At 37.1% G+C, this 25,108-nt stretch overlaps 1 protein-coding gene across 1 annotated transcript in view; it reads right to left on the bottom strand.

The window, feature by feature from the left end:
- Cbp20 (cap binding protein 20) overlaps window positions 1-10,278 on the bottom strand; it is a 28,900-nt gene extending 18,622 nt beyond the window's left edge. Inside the window, exon 1 of the mRNA XM_081769635.1 lies at window positions 9,996-10,278. Coding sequence (XP_081625761.1) covers window positions 9,996-10,046 — 51 coding nt within the window. The 5' untranslated portion in view covers window positions 10,047-10,278. The remainder of the gene's footprint in view (window positions 1-9,995) is intronic.
- Between the last annotated feature and the right edge of the window lie 14,830 nt (window positions 10,279-25,108).

Below are 25,108 nucleotides of genomic sequence, written 5' to 3'. Positions count from 1 at the left end.
TGATTTAAATCAGACTGATTTAAATCAATCCACCCTGCCCTAAATACACCCTTATTATCTGGAAACAAACAGACGAGCACACAAAAGTATTTTTGTTTTACACGTGTTAAATGTCGAAGGTAATTTCCCTGGTGGAATAGTTAACGATTTACGAAGAGAAGAAAACAGTATTGCTGTTACCCGTTTAAAACGGGATTTTCCCTAATCATCCTCTGTATGAAACACTCGTTTTCATACTGTACTGTACATACATTTGCGTTTCATTATATTATGATTCTTATCTTCTACAACAGAAACAACAGAACAGAGATGGGATTTCACTTTATTTTCACTTCAAATTAATTTATTTTGGAATTTGACTTAAACCAACGAGTTTTATTTTTAAAAAATCAGGTCATTTAAATCAGAATGATTTAAATCAATTCACCCTGCTTACGACTATGTATTCAGCAGCTCTTTCCCAAAATGAAGAATGCGAAATTAAAGTGAAGGAAACAGTTGACCGACACATATCTTAAAAATTATCTGCGAGTAGTATCATCCAATTTTAAAGGAAATCTTAACATGCTAGGGAAAAAGATGTAATTACTGTTTTCAATGAACGCGGAAATGACATTTTCTTTTGCCTGTGGTAATATAGCTTTTAATTTTAAGAGAGTGGTAACATGAAAAAAAGGTTTTATTATGCTTCTTAATAGGCCCTAAATCCTATACCAAAATTAACATTAATTCAGAATTTGATATTGCTCTTTTCAACGGTTACGAATATACTTAAAATTTATATTTGAATCTAATAACATAAATATATATATCGAAGTATCCAATATTCTGCAAAATAATGTAACTTTTTTTCTTCGTAATCTGTATTTTTGTTTAATATAAAAATCTGTGTGTACTAATCGTATTGGAATTATATCACACCTGCCTCTATGAAACTGATTAGACTCGTGCGGCTCCCATGGCTCTTATGAAATGTAACAGTGGTCCGCTAAAGAAAAAAGGATAAAGACCATTGGACCATATGAAGGTGCGTACTGAGGCGATATTACATAAACTGATAACCCAGCATAATGTGCGACACCCACTGTCTTAGTAACTAACCTACGAAGTATATGATGCAATAGGGGAAAGAGAGGCGCCGATTGATTCTAACAATATTCAATAGTGTTCACAAAGTATCGTATCCTTCGGGGCGGTGCCATCCTATTTTGAGGGAGGGGTATACATTTGCAAAATCTACGGAATATGTGTGTATTGCTTTCACAAAAGGATTGTAAAAGTAAAAATGAAATCTTTGTTTTACGTCCCACGGTTATGCCGGTTAGGCTAAAGGAGACGGTGATGAGGAGTGATGAATGGAAATGGTGGAATGAAGAAAGTGGGAGGAAACGGGAGAACCCCGAGAAAACCCACGCACACGGTGTTTGTCCACCACAAAGTTCACTTGGCGAGGGCTGGGATCGAAACCGTGACCCCAAGCACCAGAGGTGAACGCTCTACCACTGAGCCACCGCGGCCCGATTGTAAAAGTAATCAAAATATATAAAGATCTTATCTCATATGTATAATAAGGTAAAAAATACTAAATACTAAATATGCTCCCTACTAGGTAGTACTCCATAAGGAACACACGATGAAGTAAAGTGTTATATGAAGGTAGTCTACAAAGTGATCATGGAAATGCCGCGAAGCTGTGCTACATGCAAGGCATATGTTTTGACACCATATGAATACTCACCAATCCTAGTGTGCCAGCAACTCGCGTGGGCTCCTTTACTATATTCATGTCCTGACTCGGTTAGATAGCATCCGTGCCTTTTAGTGGACACCTAGCACAAGTTAGTTCGTGCGTTATGCATTATAACTTTTATGGCAAACATCCTCCCTCACAGTGATAAGGTAGGTAAAGAAGTTTATAATTCCAGTAAAACATTTTTTCTCGTTATTTCTGAATATGACAATTCGCAACATGAACAGCTGAAAGATACAACTACTACTGCGTGATAATACAATGTGGCTCAGTGGTAGAGCGTTCACCTCTGGTGCATGGGATTCTTGATTTGTTCCCAGCTTGCGCCACGTGAGCTTCGTGGTGGACAAACATCGTGTGCGTGGGTTTTCTCGGGGTTCTCCTGTCTCCCCCTTTCTTCATTCCATTTCATTCATTTCTCATTATCACCGTCTGCTTTAGCCTAGCCAGCATAGCCTGGACGTAGAACTTACGGATTTCATTTTATTTTTTAATACAATATGGATGCATACGTAATTAGTGAAGATGAAGAAAGCAGAATATTACCATATATTTGCGAAGTACAATTATAACTGAAACAGGAGTACTTGTGAGTAAGGTATTTTAACATAAGTAACTAGGAAAATAACGCTTAAAACAGCTTTACGTTCATCCGACCACGGAGGGAGGGGGAGGCAACAGCGGAATCCTGCCAGGGCATAAAATTTCAAATCTGAGCCTAGTATCGTGGTTGAAATTTTCCCCAACCCAAAATTCCCGTTTTTTTTTTAAAAAAAAATTTTCCTGGGAGGGGGGATAAAATCCACAATACCCGACAATAAAAAACTTCAAAAATATACTTCAAAACTTCGACTGAAATAATAACCTTAATAGGATTATAATTACTTTCTTCAATCGTGTTTTCTTAGTACATGCCTGGTTTCAGAATTGGCTTAAAATACGTATTTGTGAAGAGATCACCACCCGAACACAATACCATTGAAATATATATATATATATGTATGTATGTATGTATGTTTGGGTATCATGCACAACAATTTCTGCTTGCACTTAAATTCGCTGGCTGTAACAGTGTTCAACTGTAATCTATTATATAAAATTGAAAGGGATATTGTTTATGATCGCATCACGGCGAAAAGTATAACAATCTGAAATAAATATTGAAGTACAGTACTTACTTTCAGCTGGGGTTCAAAGTTTATAGCAAAAATCGAATATCTTATGGAGTTCTTGGGTTAACACTTTTCCTGATATGCAAATTATAACGGGAAGAGGAGACTCAAACACTTTCTCTGAACCTAATTCTTTCCTTGTAAAGAATCGGCATTTCAGCTAGTCTGGAACAAAAAGCAGTGCGATTCCATTCCCTGTGTTTCTGTAGTACATAATCACGTATTAGAACAAACAATAATAAAATGTCTTCCTCCATATTTCAGTAAAACGCTTCACTTAAAAAAAGGAAACAAAGCCTATCTTCTCAACACTAACGGCAATTAGATCGTGAAATTCCGGAATTCTTCTTGTGTATCTCGTGGAGCATGTGACAAAGAGTACAACTACTTTATGTTACCTTAGGTTACATCGAATTAGAAGTCAGTTACTTTTACAATTTGGAAGAAAAAATCACTATTCGGGTATAAATACGGCATCCGGATGTATGGTATAAAAACCACACTGCAAGAAAACATGAAAAAGCACGAATTCTATCTAACCAAGTCATTGCAAAGCGAAGCTGGTGAGCACGCGCGATAGCGAGGGATGCGTCAGCAACGGTGGGTACGCGCGTAAGCGAGGGTAGTGAAAACATACTATGGGTTTTTGGCAGTAATACGATTTCCAATAGCACTTATCATTGTTGGTCGTCCGTTTCTAGCAGAATTTTGAAAATTTACCGGAAAGAAACGGATAGTTTGCTTGTTTGTGTGTTTTGATAATATGTAAGAAGGGGTGGAAGTTGTGTTTAATTTTTAAATAAGCGGTTATAAACATCGAACTAGATGGCAGGCGGGGGGAACTACTTCGCGTAAGGTTACCGCATGGTTGGATTGTGCGAAAGTAAGAAGAATTTGTATTCTGAACATGACTGCAGGTGTACAGAGACCAGGGTTTGCCCAAGTGGGCCCAGTCCGAAAAAACCGGTGAGTTTTTTCGGGTTGGACTCACTTGAAAAAAAAAAACACCTGGGTTTTTTGAGCTCTTTGTTAGTATATTGTTGGTACAACTAAGTTGATCACATTGAAAGTAATTTTTATCAGAGTTTGGTCCGTCCTTGGTATACAACATCTTTCGCGTTAAGGTATACAACATCTTTCAATATAAGCCTTTATAAAGTTCTGAATGAATAAGAAACCTTACCTTAGATTGGAGCAAATTAATGTATGGATTATGCTTATAGCCTGTTTGAAGTAATATATGCAAATTTATATTTTAGAAAACACTTTCCGTGAATAGTGTGCTTGCCGAGTTGGCGACGCCGAGGGACGTTATCCCTTGGGTTTAAGGCCATAGGTGCCGATATTACCAATAAATATGTAGTGCATTAGTAAAACTATTTATATTATTTTTTATTATCTTTGATGGTAACATAAGTATTCTTCAGTAAAATTTGGTTTCCCAACAACAACAGTTTAGTTTAGTTATTTGTTGCTATTCTTCAAATAAGCATTCTGTAGAATCAACACCAGCAATAGCGTAAAAATACTTGTCAAATTTGAAAGCTTAATGTTTGGAGTTCCGAAGACTACGTAACGCTTATTATTTCAAGTGCTCAATTCAAAATTCCGTACTGGTTGAAGTTTCGATGTACAGGGTGGTCCGAAAGTGGGTGTGCCCATCTTTAGTTTCAACAGTATAGTATTAGTTATTGTCTGTACGCAATTAACTTGAAGTCTTAAGAGTCATAAACATCGGTATGATCACCATCCATGTCGTAGTCGTAACACAGCTGATTTCTGCGCCAAGTTCTCGCAGATGTTCTGCGGAGATACTCCGGAGTTACGAGGGTGAAGGCGTGTTCCACAGCTGCTCGTAATTCCTGCGTTGTGTGATATCGAGTGTTTCTTACTTGTTGCTTTATGAAAGCCCAGAGAGCACTGTCTGGTGTCCGCAGATCGATACTTCTTAGAGGCCAGGCAAAGGGAGCTGGTGAAGATGCATAACCTCTTCCAATTCAGCGGCCAGGAAATATCTGGTTCAGGTAATTGCGCATGTGAATCGCGAAGTGCGCTAGTGCTCCATCTTGCTGTATCATAACAGTGCCTTTGACACCATTTTCTTCCAGCTGAGGCATCAACCACTCATTAAGCATCACCAAGAATGTCCATTAACATGCTAAAACCGTGAGAAAACAATTAGGGGTACGCCCACTAACGGGCCACGCTGTACAGTAAAGAAAGCTGCATTTTCGAGGGGAAAAAAAAACTGTCGTGAAAGAAGTACTCGGCAAATCCCCGCAATTGGACCACAAAGCATCGAAAGTGAATACTTCAACAATAAAACCATTTATTTTACGCTGAAAAATATTTAATTTCATTTAAGACATTTTGGAACACTTACTTCATAAACTATGAATTATATCTTTAATTGTTTTAAATTAATTTTCTGGCAAGAACCGTTTTGCTACAAGTGCTCGGGAAGTTCCCGTAATTTAACGCACAAAGTATGGGAAGTGAACTTCAACAAAACATTCGGCGAATGTTACTGAGGCTTCTGGGATGATTCGATCTACACCCTCCATTCCAAAAGAAACCGAACTTTTGAAAACAAATAGTACCACTAGTGCCATCTGTTGTAATATTTTACCGGTAGATGGCGTAGTCCCTCATTGACAACTGGTATAAATGTCATGACATTTGGATGCACGGCAACAAAGTCATTGCGTTTCAACTGTCAGTGTGTTGTGTACATCGGTCGGAAAATGAGTTTCAAACAACGAGCTGCAATTGAGTTTTGTGTTAAACTGGGTAAAACTTTTAGTGAAACGCACCAAATGCTACAAAATGCATATGGTGATGAGTGTCTATCCCGTACGCAAGTTTACGAGTGGTTCAGGCGATTCAAATCGAGTAGAGAGACGCTGGATGATGACGAAAGATCAGGCCGTCCCAGAACCGGATTATCGGAAGAAAACATCGAAAAAGTGCGTGAATTCATCAAACATAACAAAAAATCGTCGGTGAAAGTTATTGAAATGGAATTAGCATTCCTCAAACAACCGCATATCGCATTTTGACCGAAGATTTGGGCCTTAAGAAGGTTAATTCGCGGTTTGTACCACACAAACTCACCGAAGACCAAAAAGTTGATCGAATTGCGCATAGCAAAGACATCGTTAAAAGTGCTCGGCAGGATCGAAACTTCTTGAAATCGATTGTAACTGGTGACGAGACGTGGTGTTTTGAATATGAGCCCGAAACAAAGCGGCAAAGTGCTGAATGGAGAGCGCCGGATGAAGGAACACCCAAAACAAGTCGCTTGGTGAAGTCAAAAGTTAAGGTGATGCTGATTTGTTTTTACGACTCAAAAGGAATTATCCACAAAGAATTTGTTCAGCCCGGCCAGACAGTCACTGGAGAGTTTTACTTGGGCGTCATGAAGCGTTTGCTGGCAAGAATTCGTCGTATTCGGCCCGAATATCGCGAAATCGGCAGTTGGACTCTTTTGGACGATAATGCACCATCACATCCTTCGCGACTTGTAACTGAATTTTTGGTCAAAAATCACATTATTCGGTTGCATCATCCGCCCTATTCACCAGATCTCGCTCCGTGCGATTTCTATCTGTTCCCGAAACTGCATTTGGCGATGAAAGGAAAGTGGCACGCATCGATTGATGCCATTGAGAAGGCGACGACCGCCGTCCTAAAGACCATTCCAATAATGGACATGGAGAAGTCGTTTGACAACTTGTTGGAGCGTGCAAATATGTGTATCGATGCAGAAGGGGAATACATTAATAAAAGTGATTTGTTCCAAAATGTACATTGCATTTTTGTTTTTTTAAAACGTTCGGTTTCTTTTGGAATGGAGGGTGTACATTTGTTCATTCATCCTTTAGATCATTAGACGAATATTTCACCTCCATCAGCTCTGACGGCCCCCACTTGAAGTCTATCCGCCCTTGGTGTACAACACATACTACAGGATACCACTTTCGATCCTTTAAGTGTAAATTTTCAGGGTACAAGCACGAGCCACTCTAAATTTCCTGTACAGATTTTGGCGGCATACCAACGTAAAATTTCAAAATGGCGGCTTTCTTTCGTAGCTCAAATGGTAGAGCGTTGGCCTCATATTTGGGAGGTCGCGGGTTCGATTCCCGCTGCCGACCATCCTGACGGGGGTTTTTTCAGGACTTTCCTGTCCTACCAGGCAAATGCCGGGATGGTACCCACTAAACAGGCCCTGGCCGATACCTTCCCAAATCCTTTCCATCGTTGTTAGATATCTAGTGTAAAATTGCCTCTGAGGTGTATCTGGTGACTGTTAAATAAATAAATAAAATGGCTGTTATTCACGCTACAAAGAACAATTTTCGGTCTTTCAAGTTGAAATTTTCAGAGTAGAAGAACGAAATACTCTGAATTACTGTACCGGTACATATTTTGGCGTCGATCCAACGTATAATTTCAAAATGGCGGCTATTTTTTTTTTTTCAAAACAGCAGTGAATAGAAAATTGTTGCAAGTTGTGACAATTATATTCTTGAAATATAAATCACATTTTAACACTAATCCCAAAGACTGAAATATTTCGAAAAAAAAAAGAAATAAAACCCTATAGGCCCAGGTGGGTTGAGCTTAAAAAAAAAAAAAGGTTTTTCCAAACCCTGATAGAGGCGCTATAGTCACGCAGATACAAGAAATTACACTTTATTAATTTTAATGCAGTGGTTCCAAACATCCCTACGCTAACACCACACCACTCTACCTTACCGTACCCTACTATGTATACCCTTTTGAAGTAATCCTAAAATCTGATGATTTTTAAATTTTCGTACTTGTTACTACGCTTTTAGTCGAAAAACCAGGCGGACGACCAACTTCGGAACAAATGCCCTTATCATAATTTCATGCTACTAACGCGCCTCTTATAAACATAAAATACAGCCTCTATACACAGTGGAGAAAAACACCACCGTACTGGCCACCAAGTACGTTAGGTTAGTTGAAGTTACACACTCGTTATAAAACTCAAACTCGACATGTCACAATATTGACATATAACTACGTGTTATTTCCGCAGCTACTAAACCAGTGTCACTTATATTATCAAAAACTCCCAACAACAACAACCACATTTAACTTCAACTATTCCCCTCACCTGACTTTCAGTCACTCTTCCACACAAACCAAAATAAATTCTCCAATTTACGCCGTAAATTTCCTAAAATTGGTCCGGCGATACAGCACTTAATTCAACTTCCTAATAAATGACAAGATTTTAACATTTTTACGTCTGAAACTTCGGACTTACATAACAGCATGAAAGTCGACATTTATTCCGAAGTCGGTTATGCGCCTGGTTTTATATACAAAGGATAGTAACAGGCACGAAAATCAATTTTTAGGACCGCTAGGTATAATAGACTAAGGTGGGAGTAAGTTGGGTAGGGTAGGGTCGGATTAGCTTAGGTATATTTGGATGCATTCTAGTCTCTGCGTAGGGACACCAAATAGGGCGTCTCTGTACACCTGCAAACATGTTCACAATACAAATGCTCCTTACTTTCCCACACCCCAACCATACGGCAACCTTGCGCTAAGTGCCTTTCTCTGCATGCCAAATAGTTCCATATTTATAACCGCTTATATTTAATATATATATATATATATATATATATATATATATATATATATATATATACAACTTCGAATTTTCCTTACATATCAGGCACACAAACATGCAAATTATCCATTTCTTTCCGGTAAATTTTAAGAATTTTGCTTGAAACGGATGACCAACTTTGGAACTTAAACCCAAAAGTCCTCTACACCACTAGTAGTTTATTTTTCGTGCAGATCGATGGTTTGTCAGTCGCTTGCAAGTTTTATAAGTAACTCTACACAACAATGCTCATAGCATTTCACTTAAATTTCTTATACCTACTATCGCACAGATAGAGAATACACGCACAAAGATAACAGCCAACACAGAGAAAACATAATTTGGCATCTGTTATTCGCGAATTCACCCATCACACTATGTACTGACAGTATATCACTGCCTTGCCCAAAGAGTTACCCACAAAATGACTAAAACCTTCACACTTTTGATGAAGTTTTACTATACGGATCCACAATCGTAAAATGTTCAGAAAAATTTGGGCAAGTCTATCAATATGTCGACAACAGAACCCAACCAACCCCTGCGGTGCTTCTAAACCCGTTCCTACTACTATTATTTTTAGTACTTCTACTACTTATACTATGGATCCGTATAATAAAACTGCACGTCTTTTTTTTTTCACAAGTTATACTGAATTCCATTAACAACTTTCTACTTTTGGTAATAATATACAACAGCTCCTCATCGTGTTCCGTACTCGAAGATAGTTCTTACTCTTGCACCACGTACAGAAATGGTGGTATGTCATGTACAAGTGGTAATAGAACACATAAGAAACCGAGATCATGTTGTACTCACACTGGAATATGCAGTATTAGTACACCGTGATCTGCGTTTCTTATATGTGCTATTACAACTTCTACATGAAATACCATCACGTTTGTACGTAATGCAACAGTAAGAACTATCCACGAGCACAAGACATGCAATATGCGTTCAAGTCCCTTCTCCCCCCCACACACATAGTGAAATATAAAGTACAAGGGCACTACAGAGGCGCACATAAAGTGCACCGTACTCGAGGATAGTTCAAACTCTTGCACCACGTATAGAAATGATGGTATGTCATGTACAAGTTTCAGTCGATAACTAAATGAAAATCGCTTTGTTACCCCATTTTCAAGTTCCTAGGTCCTCAATGAATAATCCGTAAAATACTGAACTTCGTGAGTCCTCGGGAAATGACGAGGACCTGTTGTATACTATATCCCTACTTTTAGTAGGTATATTTGGGCAAAGGAATTTTGCTTCATACTTACCGTGGGATGGAGGCCTAATTAATATATAACAGCTGAAGTTACAAACCAATGAAGGTAACACTAGATTTGACCCACTTGAATTTTCAAGTCGAACTCAGAAATAATTATAACACTGTATTGAATTATGAAAATAAACGTACCTTAAAATGCTGATCGCGATATGAACTGAGCTCTACTGAGGTCATGTCCATCAAAAAGTTTCTGGATACACTTTTCAAAAGTATGGCAAAGACTCTACCGTACTTCGACAGCAAAGTATTCAATGTATTTCGCGAAGTTTCCTTTTACTTAAATTATTTCACTAATATTCTCTATAATTAGTCACAAATGTAAAATATTTGAATTTGACACATCCATCGAAACTTCCAGCATCCTGGTCAACTGTAAATCGTTCACGTTCACTTCTTTAACCTCTTCTTCTTTTACAGAACGCGTGACTGAGCGGGGCACAGACAGAGTGGACAGGGCCTCATTCCCTACCGGTGTACGCAAAATATTCGAATTGCAACTCATTGCAAAGAATTAAACTTTATATATAAATAAACTTATACCCGGTACTTCCGCAAGTATTTTTATAGAGGTAGTTGGTGAGTACTTCAAATGATATGCCTGTAGCCAAACTCCCTCTATAAAAGTTGTTTCATGAATAGACAGGGATTCAGAAACATGGATTTTTGGATAGGGTACCTATAGTAGTTCGTAAGTCAAGTCTTGACCCGACTACGATAGGACTCATAGTTTTGAATCTATGGACCTAAAGTCCATTTTTTTTTCATGTTTTCGGCAGCCTAACTCCGAAAGGAAGCATTTGTGCACTCAGGTTGGTCTATACTAGGGTGACCAACCGTCCCGTAAAAACGGGATTGTCCCGTTTTTTCACTACCTTTCCCGGTGTCCCGAAAAATTCTCCCGGGACGCCAAAAGGTCCCGTATTTACGTACATTGGGTAGAAAAAAAACCTTTCGAATCGTTAAAATTTCCTAATTTATATTATTATTTCTTAAGCTATGTGATTATATTAGAATATGTCTAATTACTGAGCAACGTCATTACGACGTTTGGGGTATTGGATGTGGTGGTTCCATTGATTTTCCTCTTAGGCCTCCCCACTCCGCAGACAACAGTGCAAGGGGCTAAAAGTCTTAAGAAGAACAAATGTAACCTGTTTTTACTCTCTGTTTCGTACGGTGGAAGATTGAGGCGCTGTCATCAGAACAGTACACCCCGTGATTTGACTAACTATAAGTATATAATTTGACTAACTATATAGTAAGATGTAACACCCTACGAAAGGGGAACAAAGATACAGAACTGTGAAAGTAAAAAGAAAACTAGTTGTAAGTGGAATAAATAATGTTTAAAAGTAAGTAAATGCAAATAAAATGAGTTGGAATCCGATGCTAAGAGTAATTATAAATCCTGCCGGCGACAGATTTGAGCGCTCATATATTTTTAGTAATGTTTTCAAACATTTCATTTTTTGTTAGTTCCTGATATTTACTTGTTATCTAATTAATTCCACAACCTTTTCAATAGGTTTTAAAACGAAAAAGTGTATATTTGCCCATTTTGATGAAAGATACAAAAAAAAAAAAAAAAAAAAAAAGAGAGAGAGAGAGAGATTTGGATTTGTATTTTGAGTTTAACGTCCCGTTCAGCAGCGAGGCTATATGAGACGTGGACCTACTGATTAACGTGGAATCCAAACCACATGAGCTCCCTCCGGGAATCGAACCCAGGCCTTCCACGCCAAAGGCGTGTACGCTAACCGCTTAGCCATGGAGGAGCTCAAAAAAAAAAAGAGAGAGAGAGCGGAGAGGCTAAAAATAGGGGAGCAACCTATCCAGAAATAAAAGGTGTCCCGTTTTTTCTAGTTGACGATTTGGTCACCCTAGTCTATACTTTTTGTCTTATCTTGGTGCCAGGAATCACCTCCCAAACGTTGTTGGTGTTGTTTTTAAACACCCTGTATATATGTTGCAAACTTAAAAAATAACGAATAAACGCAAACCGTTATGGAATGAGGCTCTAGCTAGAAAATTGTATTAACCCTTAACGAGTTTTCGTTACCATTTGGCTACACATGTTTTGATCTTGCCTATTGCGTTTCAAGACTTTTATTTTTAGGTATTGCTCCTTCTGGTTATTTGTGTATATGCTTTTCGCGATCCAGAGAAGCTATTGCCCCCTGGTGACAACTCTGGTAAATTTTACGCGGAAGGTAGCCTGTGGATATAATATTTTGCAAGCAGTGCCGGAAACAGACAGAAAAGATAGTGAACCGTTAAGGGTTAAATACTAAAAAATGATTAAGTGAATATAAAACAGTATTACAAAAAGTACAGAATAGGTAGAAATTATAAGAAGGAGTCAAAATCGGATTAGAGTTCGTGAAGTTAGAGAAGGTTTGCAATGCAGGTACTCGGGATAGTGAAAGAATTACAAAATACAACATGATAATGAAAAAAAAGGAAAGAAAAAGTAAAAAAAAAAAAAACTGGACTAATGCATAAATGGAATAAGTTGTACACGAATATGCAGAAGCAGGGTGCGAATTACCGAGGGGATGAGGGGGTTTTCCCCCTCAATCATATTTTGTTTCCCCCAAGGAATCAACTGAAGTATCCCCACCGGGGATGCTCGCTTTCCCGCCCAAACTATGCTTAGTATAACACCAAATTTCACCGATTTTTGTCATTTCAAAATATACCATACACGGAACTAGACCCGACCCATACTAAGTACAGTTTTTTTCTTTTTCTTTCTTTCTTTCTTTCTTTTTCTTTTCTTTTTTCTTTCTTTTTTTTTTTTACAATAGAATCTCACAATTGTCAGTATTGTGACCAATACTTAGATTCATGTTGACAAAAATAGTTCTTCGTCAGGTGAGGAGCTACACCATTTATAAGTGGCTATGATTAACTAGCAGTTTACATGATATCCAATAAATAGAACAAATGAACTTAATAGAACATAATTGACTATTATTGTCTGGACATCATTGCCTTTTACACTTTACGGAAATGAACTTTTGAAACTGTACTCAAAATCTGAGTTTATATTCTCTCGTGGCTATATGTTAACGTACATGCTGGAGATGAATCCGTAACGAGCAGACACGTTAGTGAAGGTTGATTAAGTGCATAATTGAAGATTGGTTTCAACATTTGCTAATACGACTGATTCTCTGTGTCATTGGCCGTGTCTCCATAAGCACTTCAACTGGAGCGGGCTTTTTAAAGTTAACCCTTCAGAGTTGCCACAGTACTAGCTCTGGAGTGGTCTGAAAAATAGTATCAAATTGAAACATAAAGGGCTGAATAAATTATTTTATACCAGTGTAACACATGACTCTATAACACAAAACTGAAAGAGATAAAGTCCTAGAACACTCCCTTCACCTCTTGCAAGAGTCCAAATCAAGAAAGTGCTCTTTTAAAACTATACTTTTTTAAAAATATCTGAATAGGAGGACGTCGAACAATCGTGGAAGTAGATGAAACTTTTCTCATACGTAGGAAGTTTAACAGAGGCCGTAAATTAAGAGGAAGAACAGTTATCATCTTCGGTATGTATTGTATGGAAACCAAACGCGCCTCTGTTTCACAGTGACTAATAAACCAAAACGGTATTATGGTCATATTTTTAACAATTTTAAGTCAGAACGATATCTATTATTTCTCGATGTAGGAAAAGTCTTACTGACACTTTTGAAAATGTGACAAGTATTTCTTAAATGGTGCTAAATTGGGTAGAGTTGTACCAACTTTTTCACAAAAGGGGCTGAAAAGGGTACCAGCGTGGTGCCAACGGGCCGATGAGTGACAAAAAGAGCTGAATTTGGTACAATTGTACCAAGTGTGGCAAAACTGTAACCCTTCACTTTTTTCTTTCACTGTACAGTTTGCTGTTCACGCCAATAATGCTGTCTGGAAAACTTCAATGTATATATTTCATTAAATAACGTGGTACATAGTGAATCAACTCAGTTGTAACCTAACAGTAGGATACTTGTAATTTTTACTTCGTCACGGAATCAATATTTAAAAAAAAAAAAAAGGTGTGAAGAGCGCAGCATTAGCGGGGAATAGAAGTGCAAGCTCGAAATTTGAATTGAGAGTTTTTTTTTTTTTTAATATTTGTTTTTCGGTTTGACCTTGATGCCAGAAATCGGGACCAGCAAGAATCCATTTTTCGTATGATAGGCTAACAAGTAGATTTTTTTTTTTTTCAAAAAAAGTAAGTCAGGTTTAACTGATAATTTTAGCTGTTTTCACAATACTGAAGTAGGTTTTCTTTTGCAAGGCTGTGTGTAATAACGTAAAGTGATAGATTTCAATATGAGCGGAAAAATTGTCATATGCTTATGACCATGGCTATCGCTCGGGCCGAATTATTAAGTAAATAAACATTAGAGAGCTACTGGTACAGAAGTGAGTACAACATTTAAACATATTCAGAAAGGTTAGATGTGGTGTGTGCATGTCAAACAATATATACATAGTTATTGTCGGTAAAATTATTGAATTAACAAATCCCTTATTTATTACATATCATATTTGTGTATGTATGGAGGAGGTGGCATAAGGCATTATTGTCTCATTTTGGAATATTGCATCTCAAACTCTACGTCCTGTTGACCTAATTTTATCTCCCCCCCCAATATAAATTATCTAATTCGCACACTGTGTAGAAGTATAAAATGTGGGTCCAATCCAGTGTGATAATTGAAGGGGAAAAGGGGAACTTCTCAGGCGCCTCTCACCGGAACCTCATTCTGGTTGTGCTTTCTAGGAGGGAACTTGGTAATGACATCAAACCTTCATACTTTATGGAGACGCTCTCACAGAGGGAATCTAAGGACCTTAAGGTTGGTTTAAAGATACAAGATTTGCCGATAGATGTCACTACAGTCTTCGTACCTCTCTCATGTATTTTTTACCTTTCACGAAAATTCACGATTTCTCTTACAAATTTCAACCTACAGACTTCAAATTTTTAGAGAAGAAACTTGAAACCGAAGGCAACAATCCGTGCCGATTTTTTATTTAGAATTTTCTTCATTGTTGAAATGGCTTGAATGTTGAAATGGATATCGAAACCTTTAACAATATAACTGTTTCAATAATGAAGAAAATTCTAAATAAAAAAATCGGCCCGGATTGTTGCCTTCGATAGGTTATGAAGTTCCTTCTCTAGAAATTTGAAGTCTCTAGGCTGAAACTTGTAAGAAAAATCGTGAATTTTCGTGAAAGGTAAAAAATACATCAGAGAAATACGAAGATTCTAGTGACATCTATAGGCAAAGCTTGTCACTTTACACCAACCTTAATATGTTATGTATATTAGAACTGACTTTTCAAGTCTTTTGTGAGAACACTGCTGTGAACTGAAAAATCATAACCTTTTCCATATTGTACAGGGGTATTTTCCTGCTAGTACCTAAAATTTTATTTTGGATTGCGTTGAGAAATTAACACTTAGTCTGCAAGGGTACTCTCCTAGTACAAGTATATTTTAGGCACACAATAACTTCCCTTCACCTCGAAATGATTTAATTTCCACAGTGGGCCAATCCAATGCAATTCTTCCCGTCTCTGTGCAGCCACACAAAAATATGTGCACACTAATAAATATGTACACGAACTCTTCCAACACGTTCACTTTTCGTCGCGTGATGCTCCTGTTCTTCGCCACTGAACATTAGTTTAACATCATAATGTGCTGTAAATTACGTCTGCTGTATAGTCTAAGCAGTGGTTCCGAAAGGTGCTCCGCAGACCTCTGGGGGTCTACGGGAGGTCACCAAAGGGTCTGTGACTTATTGTTGAGAAATTAGGTTTTATCTTAAGCCAACCTTCAGTAAACATTATTGTATTAATAATAATAATCAAATCAATATTCATTCTTATGGTTACCTTCTTAGGCTCATTTTTAGGTATGACTGTTTAATTTTGTGACCGGTCGCCACCTTACAAAACACCAGACTAAATTAATAAAACTAAAAAGGATTACCTTTAGGTAAGCAGATAATGGATGTTCAATTCACTAAGTCTTTATTAGAATTTTAATTTATGACTTGAAATCGATTTGGAATTTTATGGGGTTCGCGACACGGTGGCGAAGGTATGAAGGGGTCCTCAAAGAAAACTTATTAGGAACCACTGGTCTAAGATATAATTAGAAAATGTACCAAAAGAAATACAATAATAAAAAGGTTATCAAGTCACACAATAAGCAGTCAAATATTAGATGATTAGGGCGAAAATTCTTATTAAGTAGATCATAATATTAAATTCAGGTAGAAATGCCCATGGAAAGAAAGAAGACCAAAAGGAAGGAAGAGAAAATTTGCAAAAAGTAAGCTTGAAGAAGAAAGGCGTCGTATGAAAATATGAGTTAGGTTCTGATTTAGTGATTTATACTATTTATAGCAAATGAATTTCCATTTTTATTGTTATCCCGAACAGTTTTCCCCTCTTTCCGTTCGGCCTGCACTTTAAAGCTACTCATTCGCTTTAGCTTGTAGTAACCTCTCTCTCTCTCTCTCGCTACACTCCTTGGATGGGTTCCTCACTGTATTCCAAAACTAACCTCCTGGAGCATGATTATCTAGTAAATGTATATTAAGGAGAGCAAAACATAGAACGTTAGATAATGTTACAGGAAATGAGAGAACCCTGAGACGATCTACGGACATAATATTACCCATCCATACACAAAGAAGAGGTTTGTAACCTAATACTGAATCATCGTGTCCCTCTTAAAACTACATCAATTCATTAAGGTTAATTATAACTATAATTAGTTTAATTTGTGTAAAAGATAGTAATTGTAATTTTTCATGATCAAAGTACTTGAGTCTGACTTCAACATTGTTCATATTAATCCGTTTCTCATCACCCGTTTCCTGAGCATCAAATCGATGATCACGCATGTATAATAAACTATTTGCATTTTTAAATTTCTAAATATTTATAACATTCTCATTTATTATATTACATTATATATGTTATAGTGTAAGATAAGCGTAAAATATGATAGATCCCAAAAGGCTCTGCACTTGGCCAGTGTGGCCTCATTGGAAAAACAAGAATGACGTCATTGTAATTTTTATTATTAAGTATACATACTTGTAATGTACTCTTGTCCCTTATACTTTGTGGCCCTTTACCCCTGAAACTTTGCCCACCATAGCCCCTGCATCTTATATCCCCTGAGAAATGTTATTATTACGCACATATAATGTGCTATAAGCGATAATAGCTTCTTCGTAAAACTACCTGGTACGTATATCGCACAACATACTAATAGAATAAAACTTTAAGCAGCACGTAAAATTAAAGTTAAAAAATACATATCCTTCAATGGCAAAAGATTACAAGTAGCACACCCCGTACTTAATAGATACGTGTTTGACTAATTAATATCCATCGCGAGTGAAGAAAAAGGGAAGTCTTTATTCATTTCATGAAGCACTCACGGAACAATGAAGCATAACTTCTCCGTGCTAGTGCTCTGCTAGAAACTGAAGCTTGCAACTTTCTCTCTGTCTTGCACCTCTATTAGCTCTTATATTTACTTGCGAAATGAACCTGTTTTCTAGAGAACGTGTTGAGATTTGGGACAGATGTGTCAGCACTTCGTCTTCGTGGCTCTCTGCACCTCTCTTGTATACCTACGCTTTGCTTGACCAACGTCGTCACATCGTTCTTGGGTTGCAAACATTGATATAATCATTGGATGTGGAAAGTTGAGTATTAACTTTCTTAACAATTCCCACCTCTTTTTACGTGGGAATTTTCTGAGTGCAATGAGTATACAGATGTAATTTCTTGTGAAAGTTCCTATGAATATAACGTTGTGATTAATTGATCCCACAACCACATGTGAAGTACCAGATTCTGAGGAGACAGGAAATCCTGAGAAGGAGAATTGCTCACAGAAATAGAAGACGTTCTACATCTGCGAATGTCACACCTTGAGATTTTTCCTCTACCTAAGATTAGAACTCAACCACAACTCTTTCGACTCATTTAACTTCTTCGACTTCTTTTCAAGTGAAAGGACTCCAACGGAGGGAATTTAGTATGTTCTCTATGGGGACTTGAAATGAGGGACATTGGGAAATGACTTGGGAGCTTTTAAGATAAATCTTGATCTTTGTTCCATGGAACACCCCATGAGATATAACTAACTGGAACCAATCTCAGACTTATTGAAAGCAGAATTGAGCTTAATTTACATATGATTTGTAAAGAACCCGTCTATACCCGAAACAGGAGAATCTCATGTCTTATAGAATGGTTAATACCAATAATTGAACCTCCTAGTTATGCGTTACCCCTATATTAAGATTTACATTAAAATTTTGTGGTGGTTGTCTCGTTTCGTCTTCTGAAAAATATTTTAAAGCTCTCTACAAACTCGTTAGTAAAATAAGAATGTCGTCAAATTTAAAGTGGCAACATGGATATTTTCTGTCTTAAGATAATGCCTACTCTATAGCCTTACATTATGTATTATATTAATCTTGAAATTTTAATTCATTTCGTCAGACGGCGCCAAAATAAAAAGTCGCATCTCGTTTCTAAAATTTTGTAGAAGTTGAGTCTTGTCTAGTGGACGACATTTCTTAAAGCTGTCGTCCAATGCATCATTGTAATTTTTGTTATTACGTTCACTTATTAGAATATCTCGCGTTTCGCCTCGTCTTGTCCTGCGTAAGCTCTTGTCAGGGATGGCCGTGTTGGTACATTCAGAATAACTTAAGTTAGAATATCATGTCGTCTTAAGATAATGCGTAATATTAATCTTTAAATTTTAATTCACTCCGTGAGAATGACATCAAGTTGAAAAATCGCGTCTTGTTTTGATTATTTTGTAGTAGTTTTGTCTCGTCGGCAAAATTTCTTAGCTCTGCCAGCATGGAATCGCTAGAATAACATAACGTTTAGTCTCGTCTCGTTGACATTTTAAATCGATGCATCAGAATGATGTTAAGGCAAAAATAGAGTATTGTTTCTTAAAGCGAAAAAGCTTTCGAGAAATAGATGGGGTAGAAATACCGTGACATTTCAAAGTAAACGTGCTCAAAGTAGAAAACTATTTGTAAAGAATCAATTGCATGGAATAGAGACCTATATCACAGAAATGTGAAGTTACAAAAAGTAGAAAGAAAATACTTACCAGCCATAGATTGGCTTTTGTCTCAGTTTCAGTGTAAAGCCACTTGTAGATATTACGATTCTTGATAAATGCCACAAGCAAGAAGGCCGTTTACTACTGATTTAACTGTCGCTGCTTTTCCCGATGAAGCAGAAAAAAGTCGTCGAAAACGGATTTTGTGATCTTCCCCTCTTTTGACGAATAAATGAAGAGCACTTAAAGTTTGAGGTGTTTATATATTTCTCTATCTAAGGGCTGTAACCAGTAAATTGTGTGGCTCGGAAGAAATAGCAAGGAAACGTGATTTTGAATGCAGACTTCGGTGACTTTAATATTACTATACTGGGTGGAATGCCTATCCAATATCAAGTGGACTGTCAGAAGGTTTATGATTGGCAAAATGATTCAACCACGACATGAAATTTACCTCTGTCGTGTATCCAGAATTCGGCATGGAAATAACCGAACTGGAAGGTAGCCCGGCATTTAATTCTCGCATCCGTACACCCTTGAATATTATAAAAGGGAGAATGTAGGTGCCGCTAAGAGTCTCTTCCTTTTCTCTTATGGTGGCAGCCTCTACAGTTTGTTTTCCTTTTTCTGCCGATACTTTTCGTGGTTTGGAAATTAACTGTAATCCGGTTTCATCACAATTGAAAAATGTGAAGGCAAAAGGCGCTCTATATTTGATTCCACCATTCAACTTCTAGAAGATTATAAAATGTCCTACATTCCTCTTTATTGAATGCACCTACTTAGCTCGTACGTAGGACGGTGGCTGTGCCTTTCGCACACTGATATTTGGACGTCTTCGTAGCAGTAACCAATAATATCCTGCACTTTCTCTCCTCGAACCGAACGAATAAGATGGTCCTTTCTTTGTTCCACAGTGATATGCTAGGCGCTTAGTATCGGGCATTGTAAGCGGGAAAGCATTTGACTCCAATTTTAAGATGTGTTGAACCAATTCCTCTTCTCAATCGAGTGCAATTGGGCGACGTAATTAATGATGATATCCGGATATTTTTAGGCTAGTTTTAGACAGAAGCATTTAGTGCAGCATTTCTCATAGCAAAAATCATATAATCGATATCCGACTGTGTAAAGTAGCAAAAGCCATGGCATATCCTATGGCATTACTTGTCGATAAAATCTGCTCTATTTCGTAGCATTTTCTCCGGCACTTTTAGTTCGATTGCAGCGCTGTGGTGTGTTAAATGGAGGCGAAAGATTTTGTGTCAAAAATCCAAGCTCTTTGTTTTGTGTGGGAAATTGAACTGTAGTAAAGAAAAATGAGTTGTAGTAGGGATGCTATTATTATGCTGATTGAAAAATATGAGGAGCATCCTTGTTTGTGCAAAGTTAAAAGTCCTTTGTATCATAATAAGCATATGCGACAAAGGGCTTTAGAAGAAATAGCGACTAAAATCTTTGTCTTTAGTTTCGGAGCCATAATTGCGCTCTTCTCTAGTGATCTGTTTGCTACGTCACGACAAGATGCTTATCAAAATGCTACCGTGTAAAAGCATTATGTATCTTTGATGCCATAGAATATTATACGAGATTTTTGCCAGTACATCTGTTACGATAAACACTTCCGTCTAAAACTAGCCTTAGTCTATGTTCCAATGTCTTCGAGGAATTCCAAATGATTTTCTGGCAATATATATTCATGTCTTCTCTTATCGCAGACAAAGCTGCTTGTAGTTGTCAGTGATAACCTCGAACCATTGGGTTGGAAAAGGAAGGAAAATGTTTATGTGGCTGCTTGTCAACAAACATAAACAACAGTGATCAAATATCTCATTTGCTGATATGTATATTTAAGTCTATAAAGGATCCGAAGTAAAGTTCACAGTTCATCCACTTTTAGATATTCAAGACTAAAACGTTCCTGCGAAGTAACTAACCATCAAATGTACCAGTAAGTACTATCTTGAATCAGAAAAGCAGATGTACCCATTATATAGATAGTTTTAATTCCTTGTACCATTTACTTGGATTAATTTGAGCAGATGCGTTTTTAACCCAGAAAGAACTTGGGCATTTTGCTCCTAACACATAATTTTCGTACATGTGGCAACTCCGATCAGTAGGCTTTGTTCTCAGCCACATGGACCAAATTGTAGCATTCATTAGTTCACGAGTTGTTGACTTTAGCTGTTCGTTTTAATAATAATAATAATAATAATAATAATAATAATAATAATAATAATAATAATAATAATAATAATAATAATAATAATAATAAATGTTATGTGTGGTACAAGCATTGTTGTGCAAGGTTAGGTTAGATTAAGTTGAATGTATATTTCCATAACGTTCTCAAGCAGTCTTTTAGCAGTTCGATTGTTTAACAACGAATATTATTGTCAATATAGGAAAGGATGAAATATTCCCTAGAGTTTTCTCTCAAAACAAACCTAATAACACAATCATTAAGCAATCAACTCCTCTCTTATGCTGAAACTTCATAATAAAATAATAAAAAGTAAAAAAAAGCATTGTACCGATACTCAACCAAATATTACAATATACTCTCTTTTATGCCAGATAACTATGAAACTATCGAAAAAATGAAATTAAATCTTTGTTTTACGTCATACGATTATGTCAGCTACGGTAAAGGAGATGGCGATGAAGAGAAATAGATGAAGTGATGGAATGAAGAAAGTAGGAGAACTATACACCATGATTTATTATCTCTTTCTTAACTTGTTCTAGAAGTTAATATTCTTCCCTTCCCCAAACAAAAGGATTATTGAGAGATTTTAGGGCATACAAGGGACCTAATAATTCGGCATAGTCTTTAAGAAAACGCAGATAATCTGACAGTTTGTTGAAGGATCTCTTAGTCTTAGGCTTGGGTACATCTTTTATTACCTGAACTCTCATCAACTTTAATTTTTGCATCAGAGAACTCATATCATAGAAACTTTATCCCGCGTTTTATGAGGAAAAATGTTTATACTCTATTTTCTCAATTGCTATAGTACTTTATCTAAGATTTCATTTTGTTTCTGAACTCTATCAGCGTGACAGATGAAATCATCATAAATTTTATTAAAACATTTCTCTTCAAGATTCCTAAATATCCTATGAATTACACTTGAAAGAATAAATGGCTAATTACGAAACTCAGGGATTTTTACAAATACTACTAACCTAATAGGCGTAACAAATGCGGTAAATTGTTTACATTCAAGCTTTAAGTTAATTTTATAGAAACTGTATTTCACATCAAAAAGATGATAGATTTTATGTTTACTAATTTTAACATTAGTTGAATTTAGATGTGGTGACGGAAATTCAGTTATTAAAACTTGTTTATTGATTTTTGAATAGTTTACAATCAATCCTTGTGAGCCATCTTTCGTCACCTTAAAACACGCTAATATATAAGATGAACTTACGCAATAGTAATTACGTAACTAACTAACTAACTCTATGGCCTATGGAACCCGGAGGTTCAATGCCGCGTTCACAAAAGCTCTCCACTGACTTCTATTCTTAGCTAACTGCATCCAGTTTCTACTTTGTATTCCAATCTCTGCGAGATCCATTTTAATATTGTCCTCCCATCTGCGCCTAGATCTTCCTAATGGTCGTTTTCCGATTGGTCTTCCAGTCAAGACTTTGAAAGCGTTTCTACTTTCTTCCATTCTAGCTACATGACCCTCCCACCTAAGCCTCCTAGACTTCACGACCCTAACAATATTGGGTAAACCATATAAATTATGTAGTTCCTCGTTATGAAGTTTCCGCCATTCCCCATTCCCGTTCCTCTTGGGTCCGAATATTCGTCTCAGGATCTTGTTCTCAAATACTTTCAGTCTATGTTCTTCCCTCAGAGTAAGTGACCATGTTTCGCAGCCATACAAAACAACAGGCATGATTATCGTTTTGTATATTTTAAGCTTCAATTTCCTCGACAGAATTCGCGACGACAAGAGATTTTGAACCGAATACTAACACGATTTCCCTGCTTTTGGTCGACATTTAATTTCTTCGTGAATATGATTTTCCTCTGCTAATATTGATCCTAGATATTTGAAACTATCCACTTTATCAAAAGTATTATTTAATATTTTAACGCATCCATAATTTGCTGTATTACGGTCCCGACGCACTTCCATGTATTTAGTTTTCTCTGCATTTACTTCTAAACCCATGTCCCTGCAAGCTTTTAATAAGATCTCTGCATTTCTTTCTATTGTTCTCCTATCATCACCTATTAAATTTACATCATCAGCATATGTCATAACCTGGTGAATACGTAACTTACTTAAATGTTGTAATTAATTAAACGTTTTGTCCCAGGGCCCCCACAGGGTTCCAGGTGGAGTCCAACTCAAAAGTTTCAAATGGCAAGAGGGTTAAGTAGCATATCGTTTGAAGGCTGTTGTTAAATGAAAGAAGATGGAACATGTCTCGACTCTACGATAATACCTGGGGCCGCGGTGGCTCAGTGGTAGAGCGTTCACCTCTGGTGCTTGGGGTCCGGGGTTCGATCCCAGCCTCCGCCAAGTGAACTTTGTGGTGGACAAACACCGTGTGCGTGGGTTTTCTCTGGGTACTCCCGTTTCCTCCCACTTTCTTCATTCCACCATTTCATTCATTACTCATCATCACCGTCTCCTTTAGCCTAACCGGCATAACCGTGGGACGTAAAACTTAAAGATTTCATTTCTACGATAATCCTGTGAAAAATAGCGGCGAGTCAAAATGTAAACATAAACTTAATTGAAAAATCTGTGTCCACCTTGAATCCAAGATGGCCGCTTAAAACCTATGTCATTCATAACAGTACAAATTTAAATCTCTGTTTTTCTCTATTATGTATTTAGAAACAATAAGAAGACTAAAGAACCATTGAATTTCGATTCACTTCAACTAATATTTCATTCCGTAACAACACATATGTCTATTTGTTTTGTTCCTAATGCACGTTCGTCACGTTTCTTTTGATATGAATTACGTGAATATAACGAATATGCGATCAACACACAACTCTGACTCCCTGTTCATACTGCTAAACAAAAGTTGAATACCTTCGAATATCTTTCTAATTTTATCATACGTAGTTCATACATAAAGGACTTGTTACACCAGTCAGAGTGGGGGTTCTATTGTAACGTATTCGTGATGGTTACATTCAAGTAATTTCAAACATACAAAAAAAAGTTCATTTACAAGGTTGGCGAGCAGTACTAAATCACGTGTAAATCATTTCAGTACATCGAGTTGCGTCAAACTTTGTTGGTTTGGTCACAATATTCCAAGCAATAGTATATTTATATACAAACACACTTTTCACGCTGGCAGCCATATTGGATTACAGATGATACTCTTTGATATTTTGTGGATAACTACCATTGACCATAAACTTAAATACTAGATTTCGCTTCTCCAACACTAGTAGTTTGAGGTGGACATGCGTTCGATACATAGTGCAGCATTTTGAACTCAAGATGCGCTATTGAACATTTCGCTTCTTTTCGTCACCTACTGATCAACATTCATGACAAATTTGGTTTTCCTAGCTTCAGCAGTTTGATATGCCTATCCTTTCGACATAGCTTTTAAGAGGACATTTTAGATTCAAGGTGACCATAGATTTTCCAATTAAGCTTTTGTTTACATTTTGACCTGCCACTATCTTGCACAGGGTTGTCGTAGAGAGTCGAGACTTGTTTCATCTTCTTTCATTTAATAACTGCTTTCAAACAATGTGCTACTTAACTCCCTTGCCATTAGAAAGTTTTGAGTTGGACCCCACCTGGGATCCTGTGGGGGCCGCAGGACAAGAAGTTTTAACTTAAATCGTTGTACTTTAAAAATAATGCCACACGTTCTTTCCTGTTTTCACATTTGTCTCATCATTTCCGATTTATAGGGGTGGCCATGGACTTTTCAATTAAGTTTTTGTTTACATTTTGATCCGCCGCCATTTTGCACAGATTTGTTGTAGAGCGTCGAGACTTGCTCCATTTTCTTTCATTTTACAACAGCTTTCAAACGATGTGCTACTTAACCCCCCTTCCCCCTTGAAACTTTTGAGTTGGACCCCGTCTGTGACTCTACG

The sequence above is a fragment of the Thermobia domestica genome, chromosome 8, assembly GCF_964235325.1.
Source record: "Thermobia domestica chromosome 8, izTheDome1.hap1.1, whole genome shotgun sequence".
NCBI lineage: Eukaryota > Metazoa > Arthropoda > Insecta > Zygentoma > Lepismatidae > Thermobia > Thermobia domestica.
The sequence above is the reverse complement of the archived record's forward strand: the minus strand, read 5'-3'. Positions and strand labels throughout refer to the sequence as shown.